Source organism: Danio rerio, chromosome 7 (assembly GCF_052040795.2).
Source record: "Danio rerio strain M-AB ecotype USA chromosome 7, GRCz13ab, whole genome shotgun sequence".
NCBI classification, from domain to species: Eukaryota; Metazoa; Chordata; class Actinopteri; order Cypriniformes; family Danionidae; genus Danio; species Danio rerio.
This window is the reverse complement of record NC_141027.1, coordinates 28887747-28909356: the sequence shown is the minus strand read 5'-3', so window position 1 is coordinate 28909356 and position 21610 is coordinate 28887747. Positions and strand designations below refer to the sequence as shown.

At 34.5% G+C, this 21610-nt stretch overlaps 1 protein-coding gene and 1 long non-coding RNA gene across 3 annotated transcripts in view; both read right to left on the bottom strand.

Annotated features, from left to right (window-relative positions):
- The window catches only part of ccdc102a (coiled-coil domain containing 102A), a 112468-nt gene that overhangs the window by 11118 nt on the left and 79740 nt on the right, over positions 1-21610 (bottom strand). For both annotated transcript variants that reach the window (XM_087258850.1, NM_205552.1), the window contains 2 exon segments: positions 4816-4986; positions 3157-3260 (listed from right to left, as the gene is read on the bottom strand). In XM_087258850.1, the coding sequence (XP_087114976.1) occupies positions 3157-3260; positions 4816-4986 (275 nt within the window).
- Positions 13709-20525, bottom strand: LOC147836000 (uncharacterized). The gene is made up of 3 exons (XR_015495809.1): positions 19517-20525; positions 17979-18789; positions 13709-17939 (listed from the first exon to the last, which is right to left on the bottom strand). It is a non-coding gene; the product is annotated as an uncharacterized LOC147836000 (long non-coding RNA).

Below are 21610 nucleotides of genomic sequence, written 5' to 3'. Positions count from 1 at the left end.
AACAAAAACTCCTTTTAATATGGAAAATATTCCTTCTATCATGTGAAGTTGCTTTTATTTAGAACACGATTTAAATAAGCGTTTAGGCTCGATCGTCAGACTCACTTCTGGGGTCTGTTCTTCGTACCTCGCTTAAATTATCTAAGATTATTTGGCAGATCCCGGATCTTTTAATCTTGATAACTGATCTCTCGCTAATTTGGTTCTTCAAACGAGTTCGCGAATCAGATTAGAATGTCTGGATAAACTGATCTGAGATCGCTGCGTGTGTTGTGAAGGACAGATTTATCGATCCTCGAAATCATGATCAGCAATGCAACGATTGGCTGACGGCACAGCAGCGTAATGACATCATCTGATTCATATTCAATTATCCATTTGAGCAAAATTACATCAAATTAGCAGTAAACGGTTTGTTAAATATGACACGCAATAACTTTACACATTTGTTGTGAGCTGCAGGCTTTCCACGTTCATGTGTCAAGTGTATTCATCATGTATTTCAATGCAAATCAATGTATTTAGTTCTAAATTTAGAAAATATTTTCTTTATTATAGTAGCCGTTTTTTAATCGGTGTAAAGAATAACTGGTTGTTTACAAAAGCATTTTCATATTGGTAAAGGCGTCTGCAACTTTTGTGAAGCATCAAATCACTGGCATATTAACTATCAAAACATGTTTATGACAGCATAAATGTATTATTGCTTTAAAAAAAAGGAAACATATTGTGCATTTCTATTATACACAATTTGTACTAAAGCGATCTAAAAAGTTCATATCAATAAGTTTTCTCTGCACCACCAGGTGGCAGTCTTTGTACTTTCATTTTGAGGGTGCAGACTGCATACGTTTTATTAATATGTATAACTTAATTTATTTTATTAATGACTATAACTTTATATATATAGTTTAAAAAAATGTACCATTTTCCCAAGTGTATATAACTACTACTGTAAGAAAATATCAGAATTCGGTACATACTTTCTGTATTATCTTTGCTTGAACTGAGCTGATCTAATCCTGTTTATATGACTTGAACCTGCTCCCGATCAGGTTTGACCTAGCAGAACTGTTGCTATGACAACAACTCTCGGATCAGCTTTGAAGAACGAAACGATCCTGGATCGTGTCAAATCGTCAGTATCCAAATCCGGCTAACTGAGTAATCCACGTACGAAGAACGGACCCCTGTTGTTCGTCAATCTTGCAACCTGCGCTTGCGTTTGTTTTGATCCAGGTTTGTAATATCCAGTTTAACCACTGGGTGTCAAACTTACATACTGCACCTTTAAGATTTTAAGCATGCAAATGATCTTGACGGTATTTGAGCAAAGGATGTGAATATGGTTGAAAACAAAGAAAATTTTTCTATTAAAAATTACATAAAACATTTTGTTTAATGAACAGTTCTTCTGCATTACTCTCCAAAGTGAAAAAAACTAAAACACCGCTGACTAGTGTTTTAGATGATTAAATGACTGTAACTCATAAACATTACATTAACACAATTAGAATAACACAATTATAAATTTTGGTCAGACTCTTAAAGTACAATTCTTTCTTTAAACCAATCATTTACTATGACTTTTGCCTAAAACCCCTAATTTACTGCTTACTCATTGTTATTAAGGTAATGGTTTGGTTTAGGTATTGGGTAGCATTAGGGTTATAGAATATGATCATGCAGAATATGTATTTTATACGAACAAATAAACAGTCAATATTGTAATAATTGGTTTAATTTTGTAATAATTAGCTGATATTAATAGTGAGAATTGGTGTTACCTTTTTCCTTTTTAGCTTTAAACAGTATTGTTCAGCTTTGTGCTGAAATTGAAGACTGAAACTGTGATGGCAGGTGAGTGCTTGTCATATGTGCATTTATTGACTTAAAGCATTTATTATGTGCACATAAAGCCCTGGTCAGATAATACAAATTTGTCAGTGTCTAAAATTAGTTTTAAAAAGACCATATTTTTGTTTGTGCCCGTCCACTACTCAACTACATGAGTGGATGATTTGTTTCGCTTTGTGGAAATTAGGGATTTAATGAATGCTTCACTGTAGTTGTTGTATCACAAACCTCTGTCATATACTTTCAAATTTTTTAATATGTCATTATTTTAAAGATTATGTCTTGAGCATCTGATTTTTCCTTGCTGCTGATGTGCTTTCATTTTCTCTGGCTCACTCGCAGCAAGTTCAGCCTAAAGAGTGTTTAATAAGCAACCCTGTTAGGAAAATATACATTTAGATTTCAAAGAAAATATCTTAATATTAAAAAGAAAATATACATTTGATCATATCCATGTCGTAATGATTGCCCTTAAATAACATAGTTATTAGATGTCTGCAAGCATTAGTGTTTATTGATATTGATATAAAAAAATTTAATTGAGATAAGAAATATTGTTATAGCAACACTTGTGACTGCTTTGCGAAATAATGCTCATCTTAGAAGTCATGATATGACTGATCTTGAAGAGCGTGTAGTCTGGCAGATTTGTTAACACGACAAGTCAAGACTTTATCAACACAAAATCACATAATCTGACATACAGTAGTGACTTTCATAACCGACAATAAATAATGTGTGATCTGACTGGGTTTTAGATTAATTAACCCTGGCAGGGAAAGTAAAAATCTGGTCAACAGGCCTGACTTGACCTGTAGTAAAACTCCTTAAAATATCAAGCAAACCTTTAACAAATTAAGACATGCATTAAAAATGGCAATTTTAATGAATGCTATTAGATTATTTCCTAATTTACGTTAGAAAATCCAGTATCATGACTAGTTCTTATAAACAGTGGCGTGTCGACATGCCCATCACTGCTCTCTCCAGCTGCGCCCACAACACTGCTTCCAGTCTCCCTGTTACTACGGTAACCCACAGCCTGGCAGCCAGGGATTGGCTGCTGGTAGGTGCAAGCTTGAATGCAAGCAGAATAATGAGAGAGGGACTCGCTGACAGTTTACACTATAAACCTGCCATCTTATTCATGATGTTGTGTAACAGAGAAGCTTATCCTGCATTCATTACCGATCAAAAGAGAGCCGAACGGAACACAACATTCTGAAAAACACTTCACAACAGTTTACCTGCTACAGAGAGACTGTCGAGTGTGCATATACAGTATATCGGTCTGGTTACCTGGATTGTAGGTGTTCCAGCTGAACTTGTAGATTCTCGGATTGCTCCACCTGCTCATCCAGGGATCGTTGTAGCTTTCTGGTCTGATTATGGGCCTCATCCAACTGAAACAAATGCAAAATAGTGAGTTTGGCCATTAACATTACCGCTGACAGACAGAGCTTGAGTGAAGCTTATGTTCACTGATCTGAATTACGCACATTTATGCACAGCAAAGTTACATGTAAATTTGGTTTTCTGTGGCATAGTGAATATATTTTTGGCTTTGAATTTTGCTAATTTAAACATGTCACTAACGCAGTGTTATTTAGTCTGACAGTCAGATAAGTAATGGGTTGACATTTTTCTTTTATCTAATAATGGTGGTTATGTCTAGCATAGAATAATTAATATTGATGCATTTTTTAAATCTAAAATCAATGTTGTATAATATAATATAATATTCCATGGTTTTTTGAAATTCTTGATTCTGATTGGCTGGAGGGTGTGCATAATTTTCGTTGAAACGTACAGGTAGTTCCAGAATTTAGAATCCCAGAGTTTAGAATTTCGATAGGAATCTGCAAAATTAGGAAAATACTCCTAAATTATGCCACAAAATCAAGTTTAAAAAGTTTTTCAAGCGAGAATCTAGCTATTTTAAAGTCAAATCGGCAGTTTATGTAAAAGGATAGTGAGTGTTTAAAAATGTTGGAAGCTCCAGACAGTCAGCGACAGCTCCGCGAACGGCTCCCCCCTCCCGAGCAAAGCTTTATATCGGGAAGACCATCTAAGGACCTATAGCTGGATCTAATCTCTTGCATCTCTGTTGTTAAAACAAGATGTATAATTAATCTTTTGTGTATCTAACGGTCAGTCTTTGGACTTTTGAACCTATTATTTGTTGTCAGGTGTAATTTTTTCATAATTAATTTATGACCGTAAATAATGTAATATTAAATTGATACTGGATGTTTGGATTATTGCTTTTGTTTTAAAGAAGATAAATAAAGCAGAATTTTCTCTTACCTGTCCCAATATGTTTTTCTTTTGCTAAATTTCCCTACATATTTTACAGCAAAGACACACTCCGTTTCTCCCCCACGTCGTGCATTAAAACCCTTTAACGCATGGCAAGTCGTTGAATACCCCTTACATATAATATAATATAATATAATATAATATAATATAATATAATATAATATAATATAATATAATATAATATAATATAATATAATATAATAATATGACATAATTTACACACATAATATGTCTAAAGAAAAAATTCAGAAGGCAGCTTCCTAAAATGATTTGCATCTAAATACCTAACAAACTTGCTGTTAACGGATTATACAAACACATACACACTGGTTAAATAATATATATGATAGTGCATTTTGTGTTATTATGCTTTGTTTCTATTTTAGGTGTTTACTCTAACATTGTCAAGGGTCTACAGATGAAAAAAAATAGCCATTTTTGGGTAGTTCTGGCATTTTTCAGTAAAGTTAATAAATGTGCATTGTCCTTTATAAAAAAAAATAAATAAAAAAAACAGGTGATGGAATTATTGAGTTAAAGCATTTTAACTAAAAGTCCCTTAATACTTTTGAGTATCCGATTAGATTAGGTTACACCTAAGTAATAAGAATTAAATATGAAGTAAATGCTTGTGTTCACCTCATCTTCAGCCTGGCCCAGCTCTTTCTTCAGCTCCTCCACCCTGAGCCGCAGCTTCTTCACTTCTGCCTCATGCTGCTCTACACGCCGGTTAGCATGTGTGAGCTCGGCCATCTTTTCCTGGTACTGCTTCTTCACCTTGGAGTGAACGTGCCGCAAATCTGCCAATTCCTGCAAGAGAACAGATGTATTATTGTATAGACATGAATCGTACATACACCATATCAGCCTGACTTATGAATATTAATTTGTGCTCTTGCTATATCAGGAGTACATCTACTGATATAGCAAGCATTCAGTGTTTTGCAAAAGCATTTTAAGGTAACATTCAAGCAAAATGGTGCTCTTTTAAGGGTGCTGGTTTTACCCCTTTTACAAAAAGTCTGTCCAGTCTTACAGCTCAAAATACCAATCAACATTATTAAAAATAGTAGAATATGCCTATTTTGGCCTCAGAGTTTTTTTAGCCTGTGCCTTTAAATACAAATGATCTGGTTCTCCCCACCCACAAGCATGTCTGCTTTTCATGCATCACATCAGATAAACAGCAGTCAGTGACAGAAACGAAGACGGATGAAGCTGAAATAAAGCTCATTATTCAAAAATACCAAATATGTTTATTGAATGTATTTGTGGTGGAGTTTTAATGCCGTTACAAAATTTGCAATACAAACACGCACGTTTACTCACCTTATGAGGCAGTAGTGATTCCAGCGATTATGAATTACATAGCAAATTTACTGACTTAATTACAAACATGCCCATTCTTGAGGTGCAGCTGATCACAGAGTTGGAACAAAACTTTTAATCCCAATATCTTTGCAAATCCTGTTCTGTGGACATGTTCATATGCGTTACTATGGAGACATTTTAATAAGATCTTGTCAATCAATTCAGTGAATGGGGAAAACCACACTCCTACTCTACATCACGTCATGGTTGGCCTCTAAATCACTGGGATTTGGTTCCTATTTGAACGTCAGGAAATAAAAAAATATATAAAAAAATAGACTTCTGTTTATATCACTGCAATGTGAAAGTGGACACACTATACCTACACACAGTTCTGTTCAACCAGCTTCCAAAAGATGATTTTGTGTCCTTAAAAGTGCACTTTAAATATAATGACTGTCATCCTAGTTGTGCCTGGATGCTACACCAAAGCAAACAACAAAAAGTGTGGTTGATACAAAGTGTCGTAAAGGGAAAAAACACATTCTGAGCTCTTCACTAGACGTACTTCAAAGAAATAGATTTTATAATACCATATCCGATGTGAAAAAGATCTCTTCTGAACAGTTTCACAGAAAGAACGCAGCTCAGACAGAACTTCACAGTAATGAAAACAATTTTAACCTTCCTAACCATTAATGTAATGGGACACAGTGCTTCATTTCTCATCACAACACAAGGGACTATGATGCGGAGCCCAAGTCACATCTAATCACCAAATAAAACAGCTCATAACCAACAAAGAACATTATGTTACCAACAGCAGGTGCACTGCCCCCCTATAGTGTTTGTTTTTTCCCATTTTCATTATTATTTTCCTGTCATGGGAGTCTACAGTAACCCATAGAGCATTAGAGTAAAAACTTTTAAACAGTGATTGTCATGTTCTTATAGAACAAAGTTGCAAAAATGTGGTGCACCACGGCTCAAGAGAACACAGTGTTCTACCTATTTCGGTTTTCTTGCAACTGGATATTTTTCCTCTTCTTTCTTATGCAGTTTTTGGGAACGGTGTAAATAAAGGGGCAATGCAGTAACATTTAATCATCATGGAACCCACTGAAGTATCGCGTTTCACATCTACCATCTTGAAAACCCACTCAGACCTGCTGCTAAAAGCTGTGCCCTGATTACAAGCCGGAAACCACAGCCTCAAGTATTTAAATCAAGACAAGACAAACTAACACTGACAATGTGTGCTGTATTCAGGTATTTGTCCAAGCTGATCTTGTGGTTAGACAAGGCAAGACGAGGCATCTGAAGAAAGACGGTTTCTAGTATAGCTATACCACACTCCATATACCAGCCAACGAAGGAAAACAAAAGACAAAACAAACTAAAGTAAAATAAAGGCTGTCCGTGGAACAGTTGAAATCACACTATAGATAACAAAAGCCCTTCTAGTCTGGTGGATTTCTGAAAAAAACAGTCAAATGATCTCTTTACTTTTAAATAGAAGGCTTTGTAATATGCAGATGATCTTAATCTGTCAACATTTACTGTATACAAGGACCTTTAACACCCTTGTTTGCATTTTCAATACTGTAAAACGTTTGGTGGCACATTCTAGGAACATATAAAGAACATTTTTGAGAATAAATGCTTATTAAAACCATATAGAGCACGAGGAGTTCAGATGCAAAAATCTCTAAATGCCATCTGAGATTTTCATCTAAAATGTAAATTTTTCTCAGGCTTTTGTGTGTAACTTTAGTAATTTTACTCTTATGGCAAATTCAATTCAATTAATCTTTATTCGTATATCGCTTTTACAATGTAGATTGTGTCAAAGCAGCTACACATAGAAGATTATAGTGAACAAAAAGTTAAGTCATTGTCTTTAAAGTAAAATAATTAAACCTAAATAGGCTGAGATAAACACAACTTTTAGAGGTGAATTTCAGACAGCACTAGATATTTGATTTAATCTGTGCTGATGTCATTTTGTATCTATCACAGGAATAAACTGCATTTTAGAATTAGTTTAAATTCCAATAATTCCCATTCCACTCAACTGATCCGTTGAAGCTTCTATCCTGAAAAGCTATCATGTATTAAGATAAAATTTACATATGTTTATTGTTTATTTCATAAGACATAATATCTAATAATAATAATAATAATAATAATAATAATAATAATAATAATAATAATAATAATAATAATAATAATATAATATTTAAAAATACTGACCCCAAACATCCCAAGGGTAATGTACATATTACCTGATACAACAAAACATTAAAAATTGCATTAGGACATGTTTTTGTCAACACATTCTGGTATAGAACCGAACAAAAAAGAAAAAAATATTGTATATATTATTTATATGTGACACCATAATATCCTTTACTAGTGTATATATAAATAAAATAAATATAAATAAAATTTTAAAATAAAAAAATAAAATGAATTAAAAATTTTTATTGTGCTAAATTTTTCAATTATCAATTTATCAATTTTAGCAAATACATTATATTCTTTGTTTTTTTTTCAAAACTTTCAAATCTCAAATTTCTCATTCTGTGTTTAACAGAAACCCGAACTTTCATTTTTAGGGAGAACAGTCCCTTTAGGTCCAGCACTAACTAGATCTCTAGGTGAGAACTAACCTTGAATAATCAGCTCAATGTTCTGACATTTCCACTTTTCTGTGCACATACATGCTGAGCTCATGAACATAACAGTGAGAAACAAAGAGAGTCTACAGAGGCTGAGGGGGGTAGGAAGGCAAAGGGAAGCACCAGAATCTGTTAATAATTGAAGAGGATAATCAAGTAGCTGGACAAATCTCATTCATAATGTACCTCCCACATCTCCAGCAGCCATAATGTCTATTTGTTTTAGAGTAAAAGCATGTAGCATTCATACTTCTATATTATCAATGATTCACCTTTTTTTTCATATAGGCATAAAAATCATTTGATCTAAAAGAGAAGGCCTTCAAAGACTAACAACAGAAAAGAATGCATTTAATATAGATTTATTGCAATTACAGAGTTCTGTTATTACACTGAAAAGAAATTATTCAAAGATTTACTTAGTTTTACTAAGTTAAAGGTTGTAAACAATGTATTTGGGCTGAATTTTAACAAACAAATTAAATTAAACATTACTAAATTTTATTTGTTTATTCAATTTAACACACATTACAACAATTTTGCAGACATAATTTTTTTCAGTGTAGAATGACAAAGATTTCAAAGTTATTTTTTGGGATGGTTGGCCTCATACAAAATACACTGCTCAACGTCTGAGATGGTCAGTCAGATTAAACTAGATTTACAATTGACAGTAACAGACTGCAAATTCTGGTTTAAATGGTCAGTTTAATGTTGAGTTATCAAATTGTTGTAATAATAATATGGCGATGAAACGATGCATGCAAATCCTGATGTTTGGCATTTTAAAAGCAAGGTAATTTAGCAAAACATGGTTTTATATTAATATTTGACAACTGATTTAAAATATAAATTGTAAATGTCAAACCTTAGGAAGATAAATGTTGTAATATGTAATTCATGAAACTACTAACTTAAAATAAATTTTTCCTTTTGAACAAAAAATATGTTTGAAAACAAAATAATTTTGAAAACTGTTGATCATTGATTTTAATAGTATTTGCTTTTTCTATGGATCTTAATGATAACCGGTTTCCAAAATTCTTCAAAGTATCTTCTTTCATGTTTAGAGGATTAGTAAATGTTGATTCAATTGAAATTTTTGGGAGAACTATACCAGTAGTTTGATGAGACAATAAAATTGGCTGTTATCCATTTTCAACATTTTAGGCATACAAATAAGTTTTCATGTGAATATTTGAAAAAATAATAATAACTGAGAGAAGATTTTTTTCAACACTTTTCGAAACATAAAAGTTTTAATAACTCATTTCTAATAACTGATTTATTTGATCTTTGCCATGATGACAGTAATAATATTTTACTAGATATTTTTCAAGACACTTCTATACAGCTTAAAGTGACATTTAAAGACTTGACTAGGTTAAAGGTTCAGGAAACCCTTGAGTACTTTATTTTGAGATTTTAACAGATTTGTGTGTTGAGCATCAGTTAAGACAATGTTAGCACCTGTTAGCTTTAATTGTGGGGAAAACTGGATAATTTTAATTGTCCGCTAATTTCAGCTTTTGGGTTTAAAATGATTTTTGGAGTGGGATCAAAATCGGCGACGTAGCGCAGAACTGCAAGTGCAAAGATGATGCATTGGTTTCTCATTATTATTCATAGGGGAGTTTTCTCATCCTATGAGAAGAGCCGGCTTCTTAATTATTCATGACTGCATGTGCTTTTCGAAGGCAAGGCAGACCTGCCAGTGCCAAGCTGTGAGACACAAAGTCATGGCACACAGCATTTAGCTGCTCATGAAAGGTCATATGTGTTTGTTTCCATGATCCGCAGGGTTTGTCGCATGTTTTCCCCGCGATGCTGCCAGGGCCAATAAAGCAAAGTTGTTTGTGTGCAGCAAGCAGTTTTGCCAGGAGAGCAGTATGAGAATTGGAGATGGTGAATGTTGTCTTTTATCAGGAGTTCATTCACATTTAGACACATCGCCATGCTGCTGTGTTTGCCTAAATCCTCTAGATTACAAACAGGGCTAATGGTAAAAATAGACAGGGCAAGAGACCTGCTGCACCGAGTCTGCATTCAGACCTATGATTCAGACCCGAGGATTGAGGGAAAAGTCCTCATTTACAGTGTTTATATGAACACGATTATCTTTATAATGATATAAATTGCCATTATCTGTAAATGAAATTACGAATAACAAATGTAGCAGGGCATTCAATTACTGTTTATTTCTTCGCTTTTTAACTTTGTAAACTATAAAACCATGGGTCTCCTCATGGTTTGAGTCTCATTTTGTGAGCTGACTCAAAACAGTTGTTCGCTCCCCTCCTTCTCCCCTGCTGGCCATGCCCACTCCTGCTCTTTGCTCACAGAGCTCCACGCCCATTATGATGCATCTTTTGAAAAAACTCTAAGGTGGACCTAAAGTGAAAGTGGGGGATGTCATGACCCTTTAATTAGGTTAACTAGGCAGGTTGAGGCAATCAGGCCTCAAATCAAGTTATTGTATAACGATGGTATATTCTGTAGACTATCGAAAAAAAATATATAGCCTAAAGGGGCTAATAATTTTGACCTTTAAATGCTGTTTAAAAAATTAACTGCTTTTATTCTAGCCGAAGTAAAACAAGACTTTCTCCAGAAGAAAAAATATTATCATATATGCTGTGAAAATTTCGTTGCTCTGTTAAACATAATTTAGGAAATATTTAAAAAAAAAAAAAAAAAAAAAAAAATCGAAGTGGGTTTAATAATTCTGACTTCAACTGTATAGACATTATTATTTATTTTATTTTTTGCTAATTGCTCACAATGACAAGTTTTCCCACCAGAATTAGACAAATAACTGTTATCCGTTTAATTTTACAGGTATAAAAAAGTAGGACATAAAAGAAAGAACCTTAAAGGATTCTAACAGCATAAAAGGAGAAAGAATAATGACAAGCGCGCACACGCACACACACTTAAAACTCTGTAAGCCACCTGGCAGAATGTGAATCCCATGCCGCTGTGTTCTATTGATTTCTGGGTCACTGGAAAAGAGGACAAGATCTACTTGTGTTTTTACCGAGAGAGAGCCACAGCATAGTTAACCCCAGAGCAAATCACACTGCTCTGTATGTGGAGCACATCGCTTAATAACGCCTGCTGAGGTGCTGCACGGGCAAACCTGTGTGTGGCGTGATCAAAGATAACATTTGTGGGGTTTTTCTTTTCAAATCTACAGCATTTAAAAACAGTTCATAGGATTAGATTGTGTGATGTGGGCCAAATTGTTTCTCCAGTATCTGAAATCATTGCACAGATCGTATAAACTACATTGCTTGGAGAGTTCAGTTATAAATTGACAAAAATTATTAAAATTAGTTTTTTGGAATGGCCTGGCTTCAGCTGGGTAACAGCACTCGTCAGTGTCAAAATTACTGGACATAATTATTATTTATGGTTCAGCAGAGCTTAAATTCCAGTGCGGAGCATCTGTTTTATGTTGAAAGCGATTTAATGTAAAATTATAATATTTAATATTAAAACACCAGTAAAAAGCACAGAAATTCTAATTCATTTGGCATTCAATAGGGAATGAAATGATATTATATATTCTATATTTGACAACTGTTTTAGTTAAATCTTACACATGGATGTCCAGTGATGCAAACTCCTCAATTGTTCATATTTAATCATATTTATATCATATTTAATAAATAAATAAAACTCAATGGATGCATTTTGTTTTTTCAAATTGAACATTTAACTAAAAAGAATTGGAGAACTTCTGTTACGTTTCAAATTCCTCCCCCAAATGTTCAAGACATAGTTAGGGCTTTACCTCAACAGATCAGTTGTCACAAAAATCAGTTATGTTTGTGTTTAATTTATTTTGTCCTTCAAAGTAATTCTGTTGAGCTAAATTGGTAAGTTGTGTACAAAATCTATCTACAATTAAAACTATGTAAAAATATTTATAAACTAAAGCATCAAAATAAACAGATAAATTAACATTATAATTAAATAGAAAAAAGGTAATTAAGAATGTAATTTTAAACTTACAAATTTATAAATAACAATAATCTAATTATTAGCAACTGACATGACAAGGACTGTAAAATGTTTGTTGTAATTAGTGTGATAAAATCTAAAGGGACAGCACTTTAAGTACGTGTTAAGTGCACTCACTGTGTGTAATTATCTAAGAATTTACTGGGTCATATAAGATAACTAGACGGGGTAATGTTAGGTTAAAAGGTAGGTTTATACATATGCATAGTACAGGGATTCTGAACAGGTGGGCCGCGGCGACTAGTGGGCCTCAGCGATTCTGCAGGTGGGCAGTAAGCTTAAAATGAACTATTATACTATAATTTTTGGATTTCATTATTAATATGCTATATTAAAATGATTGAAGTAACGCACTTTCTACTCTTTACTGACTAATTACTTTAAACTCAAAAACAACCTCACCATTTGACGCAAATCTGTTCATTCATTCATATTGTTTTAGATTTTTATATATATATATATATATATATATATATATATATATGTGTGTGTGTGTGTGTGTGTGTGTGTGTGTGTGTGTGTGTGTGTGTGTGTGTGTGTGCGCACGTGTGTGTGTGTGTTTGTGTGTGTGTATATATATATGAATATTTATAAAATACTGATAACAGAAAATAATAGAAGACATTTGTGTGTTAATAAATAAAGGTTTAAATGAGCATTACATACAAACATTTTAGTGAAAAGACGGGTGGGTCCTTAAAAAAATGATCAGAGAAAGAAGTGAGCCCCGAAGTGAAAAGAGACGTATACTAAGCCCTGGGAGAGTACATTTGCCTTTATTCAGTTAGCAGACGCATTTAACCAAAGCAACTAAAAAAAGAGAGGATAAAATAAGCACTTTAAATCACCAGAGAGCAGCGGAATCTGACTGCTACGACAAGTCAGTTTAGATTTCTTAGAAGAGATTGTTTCCAACTGGTGGTTTGTCAAGTGTAATTCACTGGTGTGGAGCAAACTCAGAATTGCACAATGCTTTCCAAGAAGCTTGGGTTGCTTAAAAGGTGTCGGGTGCATATGGAGAGGAGAAGAATGCATCACACTTTGGTTTGTCAAGCCCACTTACCTGCATGAAGCACACTAAAACAAGAATTGCACAATATTTTTTAGAAACATGAAGTGTTGATAAGGAACTGTCTGGTGCATACAGAGATAAGAGAGGACATACAGAGAGGGAGAGAGTGTATCATACAGATGGTTTGCCAAGTCATCAGAATTGCACAAATGTAAGTTATTATCCAGTTTTTAATCACAACTATGTGAAGTGCTCAGCAGAATTGAGTAAATAAATAATAATATTTTTATCTATTTAACAGTGAATATAGGCAATTTATTTTGGTGAATTAAAACAAAACATAATAATTAAACAGATATATTTATTAAAATAGTACTTTAGTCACCAAACATGTTTAGAAACAGAAAGATAATACAAGTAAACAAGCAAAATATAGCAAAAAATTAAATAAAATAAATTACAACCAACAAAATGTCAACTATTTTTTTTCTTTCAATTTTTTGATTCTCTTGAGTTTTCCTCTGTTTAAAATTTATATTCAATATTTTTCTATAACTTTTTAACTGGGGTGTGCTAGTTTTTGGACTGTTGTCATAAGTTATTTTGTTAGATAAGCTCCAGATTTGGCTTCAGTACTGACCAATGAAATGTATATGCACAAATATAATATTGTATAGCTTCCTATATAAAACTATAAATTTAAAAGAGAGATTTGTGGGAGGTGTACTTATATATACACAGCTGAGCACTGTACATGACAGAAAAAATTCCACCAAGAATGAGAATGAAAAAAAGCATTAATCATGCCTCAGCAGTTACACTAGAGTTAAACCAAGTCTCATACACAACATTGTTTTCTAAAGCCCTAATGTGCTCTTTTAGAACACTTAACCAATTAACAGATTATTCAAGAAACAGCAAAACAGTTCTATTCTTAAAGGTAGATTAACACCCTAGAATGTATTTCATGAAATGATAGACATTTCAAGAGTTCACATTTAGATATGGCTTAATAATAATAGCACAAGAGTTTACACCTAGATATGGCTTGATAATAATAGCAGGTTTGGCACATTGTCCCGGGAGAGAGCCCTGAGCTCGGAGATTATAGAGCTCAGGGCTCCCGTCTGGTCAATGAGCTTGTGAGGGTGGGGGTAAAAAAAAATGAAGATGAGGGAGTGATGCTAGTCGGGCTATTTATAGCGAGTTTGGAATGATCCGATTGGCTTACTCACATGCTCGTCTCCAAATTACTTTGTGAAACTTCTTGTAAAAATAAAATCTTAAAGTCATGACAAAAACAGGTGAAATGCTGTTTGGAAATTCAGACAACTTCAAAGAAAAGACAGAGATTAGCATGAAAGACAGAGAGCAGAAGCCGTCTGAAAAGATGAAATATACATGTTAAGTGAAGGAGGGCAAAAATTACTAATGACATCACATCGGGAAAAAAGGGAGTCTGTGATTTAACAGCCTTCTCCACTTAAAAGTTGAATTTTTCATCTTCTGTAATTTGGGCTTCGCCATCCTTGGTGAGTGTTTTAAAAGTGGAAAGGAAAAAGAGGGACGGATGAATAAAACATATACCACGTCTTGATGAATGATCCATGATGCTACAGAAATTACTGCAGCAGAGGGAAATCCATAGCGAGATGTGAAAACTCGGGATACACGAATAGACACCTGATCAACGCCAGTACAGACTTAAGATGTGCACATGGGGAATACAAGGAAACGCTTAGTTTAATAATGGTAGTTGAATGCAAACAGACACACACTCGAGGCATGGTGAGTTTGTACATCCGCATGGGGGGAAAGCTGTTAAATGTTTCCTTTCTGATCTTGAAATCTGCTTAAACATCTGGCCCGCTGCGCTCAAAACACACACCTAGGCACAATCACTTCCCACTGTCTTTCACTCGTACTCCAAAAAAAAGACCAGAAATACACAAATGTGCAGCCTTTTAGAGGATTCTATTTCCTCTCAATCTGCCTTTCATGCAGAAGCATTGAGAGCAGCGAGACGAGAGCTTTCTGACGTGCTGTGCATTGAATGGCTTCAATGGCTGCCGTCTACAGTATGCACAGCCGGATAAAAGCAGATTTAGTTTGAAATATAAAATTATATTATCTATAGTGAATTTATTTGGAGCAATAAAAAAAAATAAAAATAAAGCTCTAGATAAATAAACGCACCAAACTATTTCTGCCCACTCTGCTTCCTCTTTTGAAATACAGTATGCTTTATATAATGATAACCCATGCTTTCGCAGTCGATATAAAACAGAAAAAATGGTGTGCATATATACTCACATAAAGATGCCTCACACCCACATATCTAGTTATACAACCCAGTCATGATGGCAGAGGATATGTAATGCTCTGGAGAAATCATAAAGCTAAATGTAGGCTGTAGCCTTGATTAGCAGTCAAAGGGGCGATTGACTGTTAATGTGCTCTTTATATCCAATACCTGGACCAGCCTAAGAAATTATTTTAAAACCATTAAATGTACAAATGGCATGACAGAGTTGGTACAAAAATGGTCAAATAAATTAATTTCAATATTAGGGATGTCCCAATCAGGTTTTTTTATTTTCCCAATCAGGTTTTAACCCAGATCAGGTTTTAGTATCGGTAGATATTCAATCAAATGACACTGACCCCCATGGTTTTGATTTGAACCATGAACAATGAGATTAGCCTAGCGCAGGCGGGAGCGGAGTTGAAAAACGGAGCTGTCAAGCCGGACACCTCTGTCCTTAAAGTTGCGGCAGTCATGATGACCGATCACATGGCATCATCATTATTTACTTTTTTATTTTTAACAACAGAATACAGTCTCTAGAAGCTGAAGTTCACTTTTACATTACAAGAGAATTAGGAAATAAATTTAAGTAGCCTATATAACAAAAGGATGAGAAAAAAAGGGAAACAAGAGGGCACATAAAAAAGGAAATAAATATCAATGAATGGGCCAATAAAATACAAAGCAATAAGCACAAATTCTAAGAGTTTAAAAATCACTCTTTAGGCTAATACTTCTTGTTTAAATATGCTAAAAAGGGTTTTACATTTATAAATATGAATCTTTCCAATATATATTAGTGTAAATCCCAAAACAAAGTGTTTTGATTAAGTCTTAAACAATGACTAAGATTATTTTGAATAAGGAAAGAATAATTAAAAAAAAAAATCACTTTAATCCAAAAATATTGAACAAAAATTATTTACCAATTATAAACCAATTATTTAACAAAAAAAAAATGATACTGCAGTAAAATATTTTTAATCTTTTTATATACAAGATATATACAAGATAGACATGGTATAAAAAGTTAATTGTTTGTTTAGTAATTTGTGAGTTTTGTCCAATAATAAACCCGAAACGCACGTGGTAGTTGTCATGCGGGGAATCCAGTCAATATCGGTGTCGTCATTGCAGCTCATGCAGTTGCTGCTCTTTAGATGCTGCACTGGCTAAATCAATCAACTGATCTCAGAGCGCTGTCGCGTTACTTTGTGACAGTCACGTGGCATCGGGGCAGCATTAAGCCAGACAAAATTTCTAACCAGCATGCACCGCTTTAGGACAGATTTCAGACTGATTTTTATTGATCTGCGCAGCGCTGCATGAAGTCGTACACACCTAATAACAATAACAGTGTTGGGGAAAGTTACTTACAATATTGAGCTACTCCTCAAAAAAAGTAACTAATTGTATTACTTGGTTACTTTTTATGGCAAGTAATGCGTTCCATTACTTGAGTTACTTTATGTTACTTTTCCTTACCTTGGCTGAGGCTTGATCTCTTTCAGAATTTGGAGGGTTTTTTCCTTCTTATTTTACATAGAGGAGCTCTGCAATTAACAATGCATTGAACTGTATAACTTTCTATTACCTTAAAAAAACACATAAAACATAATTTATGATAACATGTTACCTTCTGGGAACTTTCTGACCCTAGAGCTATACATGCTGTATAAACAGATTAAATGAAGTTTAAAGCTATGCTACTTTTGTACTTTGTGTCATTAGCTATGTAAAAATCGCTGTTCATTCAGATAATCTCCTTTTCCTTTTCTTCGATTCTTTCAAAATAATGAACACATTCTCTTATTGAGTGCTTGATTCAACGTGACTCTGTTAATTTGAATTCACCTATGTATTTTTTAAAAGCTAATAAGTTTAAATAAAAAGTAAAATGTATTACATTTTTAAAAAAGTAACTAAAACATTTGTATTTTTTAAAGTAATGCATTACTTAAAAAATTGTATTATTACGTAACTCAAGTACTTGTAATGAGTTAACCCCAACACTGACTATACTTACAAAAGCTAAAATACCAGTGAAAATCTAGAAAACCTTTAGAGCTGCTCCTACATTAGATTGTTTTACACAAGAAAGCATCTTTTAATAAAGCAAAACGCTACATCTCAGTTACATCCTTGTTTAACTGCAACAAGTGCGGCTTGTTGAAACCCTTGACCTTGCCTTACAGCCATCATTACAGCAGAGGATTAGATCAAGTCTAATAAGACAGCTGAGAGAGAGCACTGTCTGGGGGCGAAACGCCTCAGCTTATGGCAAAACCCGAGCGATGGAGGAGCCGCTGGAGCCGTAATGGCTTCTCTGCCAGTTTGTGCCTTTCTAACACTATTTCTCTTGACAGACCGAGAGGATGATTCACTCACTCTGGCTTCACAATGGGTAAAAACAGTGGGCCAGGAGCTATGACAAACAGTGTCTCTGGGTCTTAGTGGGCCTGACCTAAAAACAGGGAACATACAGTCCAACTGGCCAAAAAAAATAGATGTGCTGTCCACAAATAGAAGTTGCAGTGCCTTACAATGAATGGTGCTTTGTGGGAATATACACAGTGTGAATCTAAATTGGAGTTCACCTTAAGAGTCTACAGGTGGGAATAGTGGTTTTAACATGAGACCTCACAGACAAGGTCCAAAATTAACACATGCTAAAGAGAGTAAAACTAAATGCAAGTTATTCAGCAGTTGGCTTACCACTTTGTTGATAATTGCAACATACACTGTTAAAAATAATGGTACTTTATTGGCATTAATGGTTCAACGAAGAACTGTCAGCATTCAAGGAACTCTGCATCTCACAAAAGACTCTTCATAGTGGATATAAAAGTTTTTTAGAATAGTCACCACATATTAAGAAACAAAGAGCTCGTTTTAGAACTGTTTTCTGAAAATGATTCTGTTCTCTGAATATCAACACTATGAAAACACCCTATTGGAAAAATGTAATGTGTATACCTTGTTACCAGAGTTATGGTGGTTTACTACAGTACAGTATTATATAATATTCAACATGGGTCTTCCAAACCAGGCTTGCATTTCCACCTCCAACAGTCCTTTAAGCCTGGTTTATACTTCTGCGTCAAGTGATCGCTGTATTCCTCGACTCATAACTGGCAAGTAAACTCCGCTTTTGTCAACATTTATACTTCTACATTCTGTCTGTGCTGCTCTGAGAATAAACACTAGTAGGCAGTGGGGTTTCTATGTTTCACTTTGTCAAGCTTCTTTAAAATGTGGAGTCCTATAAAGGAGCTCTAGTTGGAAACTGTTGTTTTGGGTTTACCTTATGATTAAAGTTGTTGCATGCTGCTGGTTCCCGCCACTGAATAAGCGCGTTTGAGCCAATTACATTAAGGTAGCGTTCAGAATAAAACAAAACACCAGCGAAGAAACTCTACACAGAGGAACATAAACACCTACAGCCAGCTAGCATTTTGGAAATTTTGTTGCAGAGCAACACAGACAGCAGGCAGTAGTAAATGCAGGGCTACGTGCAAGGCATGCGCCAAGGGTCACGCCGATCACTCAACACAGAAGTAAAAACCAGGCTTGAAATATAAAGGCTTCTCTACTCCGCGTTAGTTGCACAGAACGAAACTCCTGCAACTAAAATTTATGCCACCTGTGTGATAGAGTAAATTTTCAAGCTTATACACCAAGCCTAATACGAACCCACACACTGGATTAACTATAGCAGTGGGCCATTCACATGTCGCATCTTTCCTGCATGCAAGTTTGTTATTTACAATGTCAGAATATATGCCAATATGTGTGCGCAAGCGAAGCGCTCGCGTTTTTCAGACGCATTGAGTAGAAAACATTTCATGCCATATCGGTGAGAGTTGTGTGTGGCTTTCAGTGTACTATAACCAAAAGATATGTTAGACAAATTAATACAAATTATTAAAATGATTAAGCATGTCTCAACGCAGATACCAAAAGTTAATTTAACTACTTACCTAATTAAAAGCTTAAATTTACATTAGACGTGATAACCGTGAAATCATGATTTTTCTTTGGACTATATAATCGTACAACCAAAATCAATAATTGTTGCATTCATAATTGTTATGCAGTTTAAAACATACAAATGTGTCTAAATGTAGAAGAATCCTACTTAAGCAATGCACTGCTTTTGTTGGGGTTTGAAATACAACATTTGAATATTTGTAAAAATAAAAGCCTACTGTACAATGCAATGATATTATGTAGTTTCAAAATACAATATATTAACATTTAATGTAGAAAAATCCAAAATGGGTGTTTTAGACATATGGGCTCTTACTTTGCTGTTGTGTCATCACTCATGTTGCAAGTCATATGTCTCCAGCCCCTCATTTGGGATGCTTTTTATGAACTCGCCCCCATGACAAACTAATTGAATAGCCCTGCTGTACTGCAATGCTAGTAGAAACAAACCATTAGAGTGCATCTTTCAAGTAAAATATCAATATCATTTTTAAAAAATATTAGAATAAATTACCTTTTACTTAAAACATTTTTCATCATCAACAAAAAATCATGAACCACAAGGCATACCACAAGTATTAACAGTCTTTTTTCTTTTTCTTTTTTTTTTTTTTTTATAAAGTATATACAGCAGTCAATATTCAAAGTGAATCTAAAAGTGAATTTTGAAATTGCCCAAGAACAAGAATGGGTGTTGTTCAATAGAATTAGGACAACTTCGAAAGATGATGATCCACTTTATACATGTTCATGCAAAATTTTTTTTAAAAAGTCATTAAACTAAAGTCAAGAGAAACAACCATTCGAGCTGCTAGTGTTTGTTCACTGCTATAGGAATACTTCAAGCAATAAAAATCGGCGTGCAAGAAAAGCCCGGTTCTGACCACACAGCAGCCCTCGAAACACCACATGACCTTTAACCCCCAGATCAGATTTAAAGCGGGACCATTTCTCCCTCTCGAGCCCCTTTCGCCTTCTTCATTCAGTCCTGAGCTTCCAATTACGTTTCCCTTTGCCTCCCTTCTCTCTCTCTCACTCTCCTGTCACCTCTTCCATTCACCCTCTATGTCTCACCTTCATTACCTCCATGCAATTTCACAGTGCAGATCCATTGTCCTCTGTGATTGTATTGTCCATCCGTCCATTTATTCCCCCCCCTTTCCACAATCTCTCTTTTGTAAGTGAGATGAACATTGCACTCTCTTTCGGCACATTATCCTCATATCGTCATCCTCATCATTCTCTCTCTCCCTCTCTCCTTTTTGCAGTTTAACCTTCATTTCACCTCCTCCACTTTCCCTCCTATCGGTCCTGAGAGGAGACTCTTTTTTTGCTGACCGAGAGCTCTCTCAATAAAAAAAAAAAAGCCTTGGACCAGACATCGGTATCAGAGCTGCTCAACCCTTACATATCAACGTCTAGGCTTATACATCTTCATTTAAAATGTTCTCCAAATATGCAGATCTGGACGATGATTTCCCCTGAGTTCAGATCCTCAACTAATTTATCTATGAGAAGCATTTTGCACTCATACGTGCGTGCACCTTACCGTTTGTCCCTTCGGGTTAGACACTGGGCAGTAGATCAACATTAATGGCATGTTGTCAGTGCTGGCTAACTGGGACATTAGCCTCTGCTGCTCATAAATAAGCCATAGCAGAAAGGTGCTAATGGGTTCATTTTAACTCAGACCTGCTCAAATAGGGTTCAGGCTGACTGGCATGGGATCACGGGACAACTGACTAATGTGTGGACACACTTCCAGGGTCACATATAGAAGGAGATCGGCTGAAGCAGCAAAACTACAAAAAGTATGGAAGGGCAAGAACAAAAAAGTTTGAATTCTGTCATTATTTATTTACCCTTGAGTTGTTACAAACTTGTAAGACTTACTGCTGATCAATCAATCAACTTCCTGGCAAAAACAGAAATAACATTAATTTAAGTTCTAGTATTATAATTTTTTTAAAAAAAGAAACAAAATCAAACAAAATCAATAAAATAAAATAAAAAACAATTTATTTGAAGAACATTTTATATTTTGACTGACTTGTATGAAAAAAAATCAATAAAATAAAAAATTTATTTGAAGAACATTTTATCTTA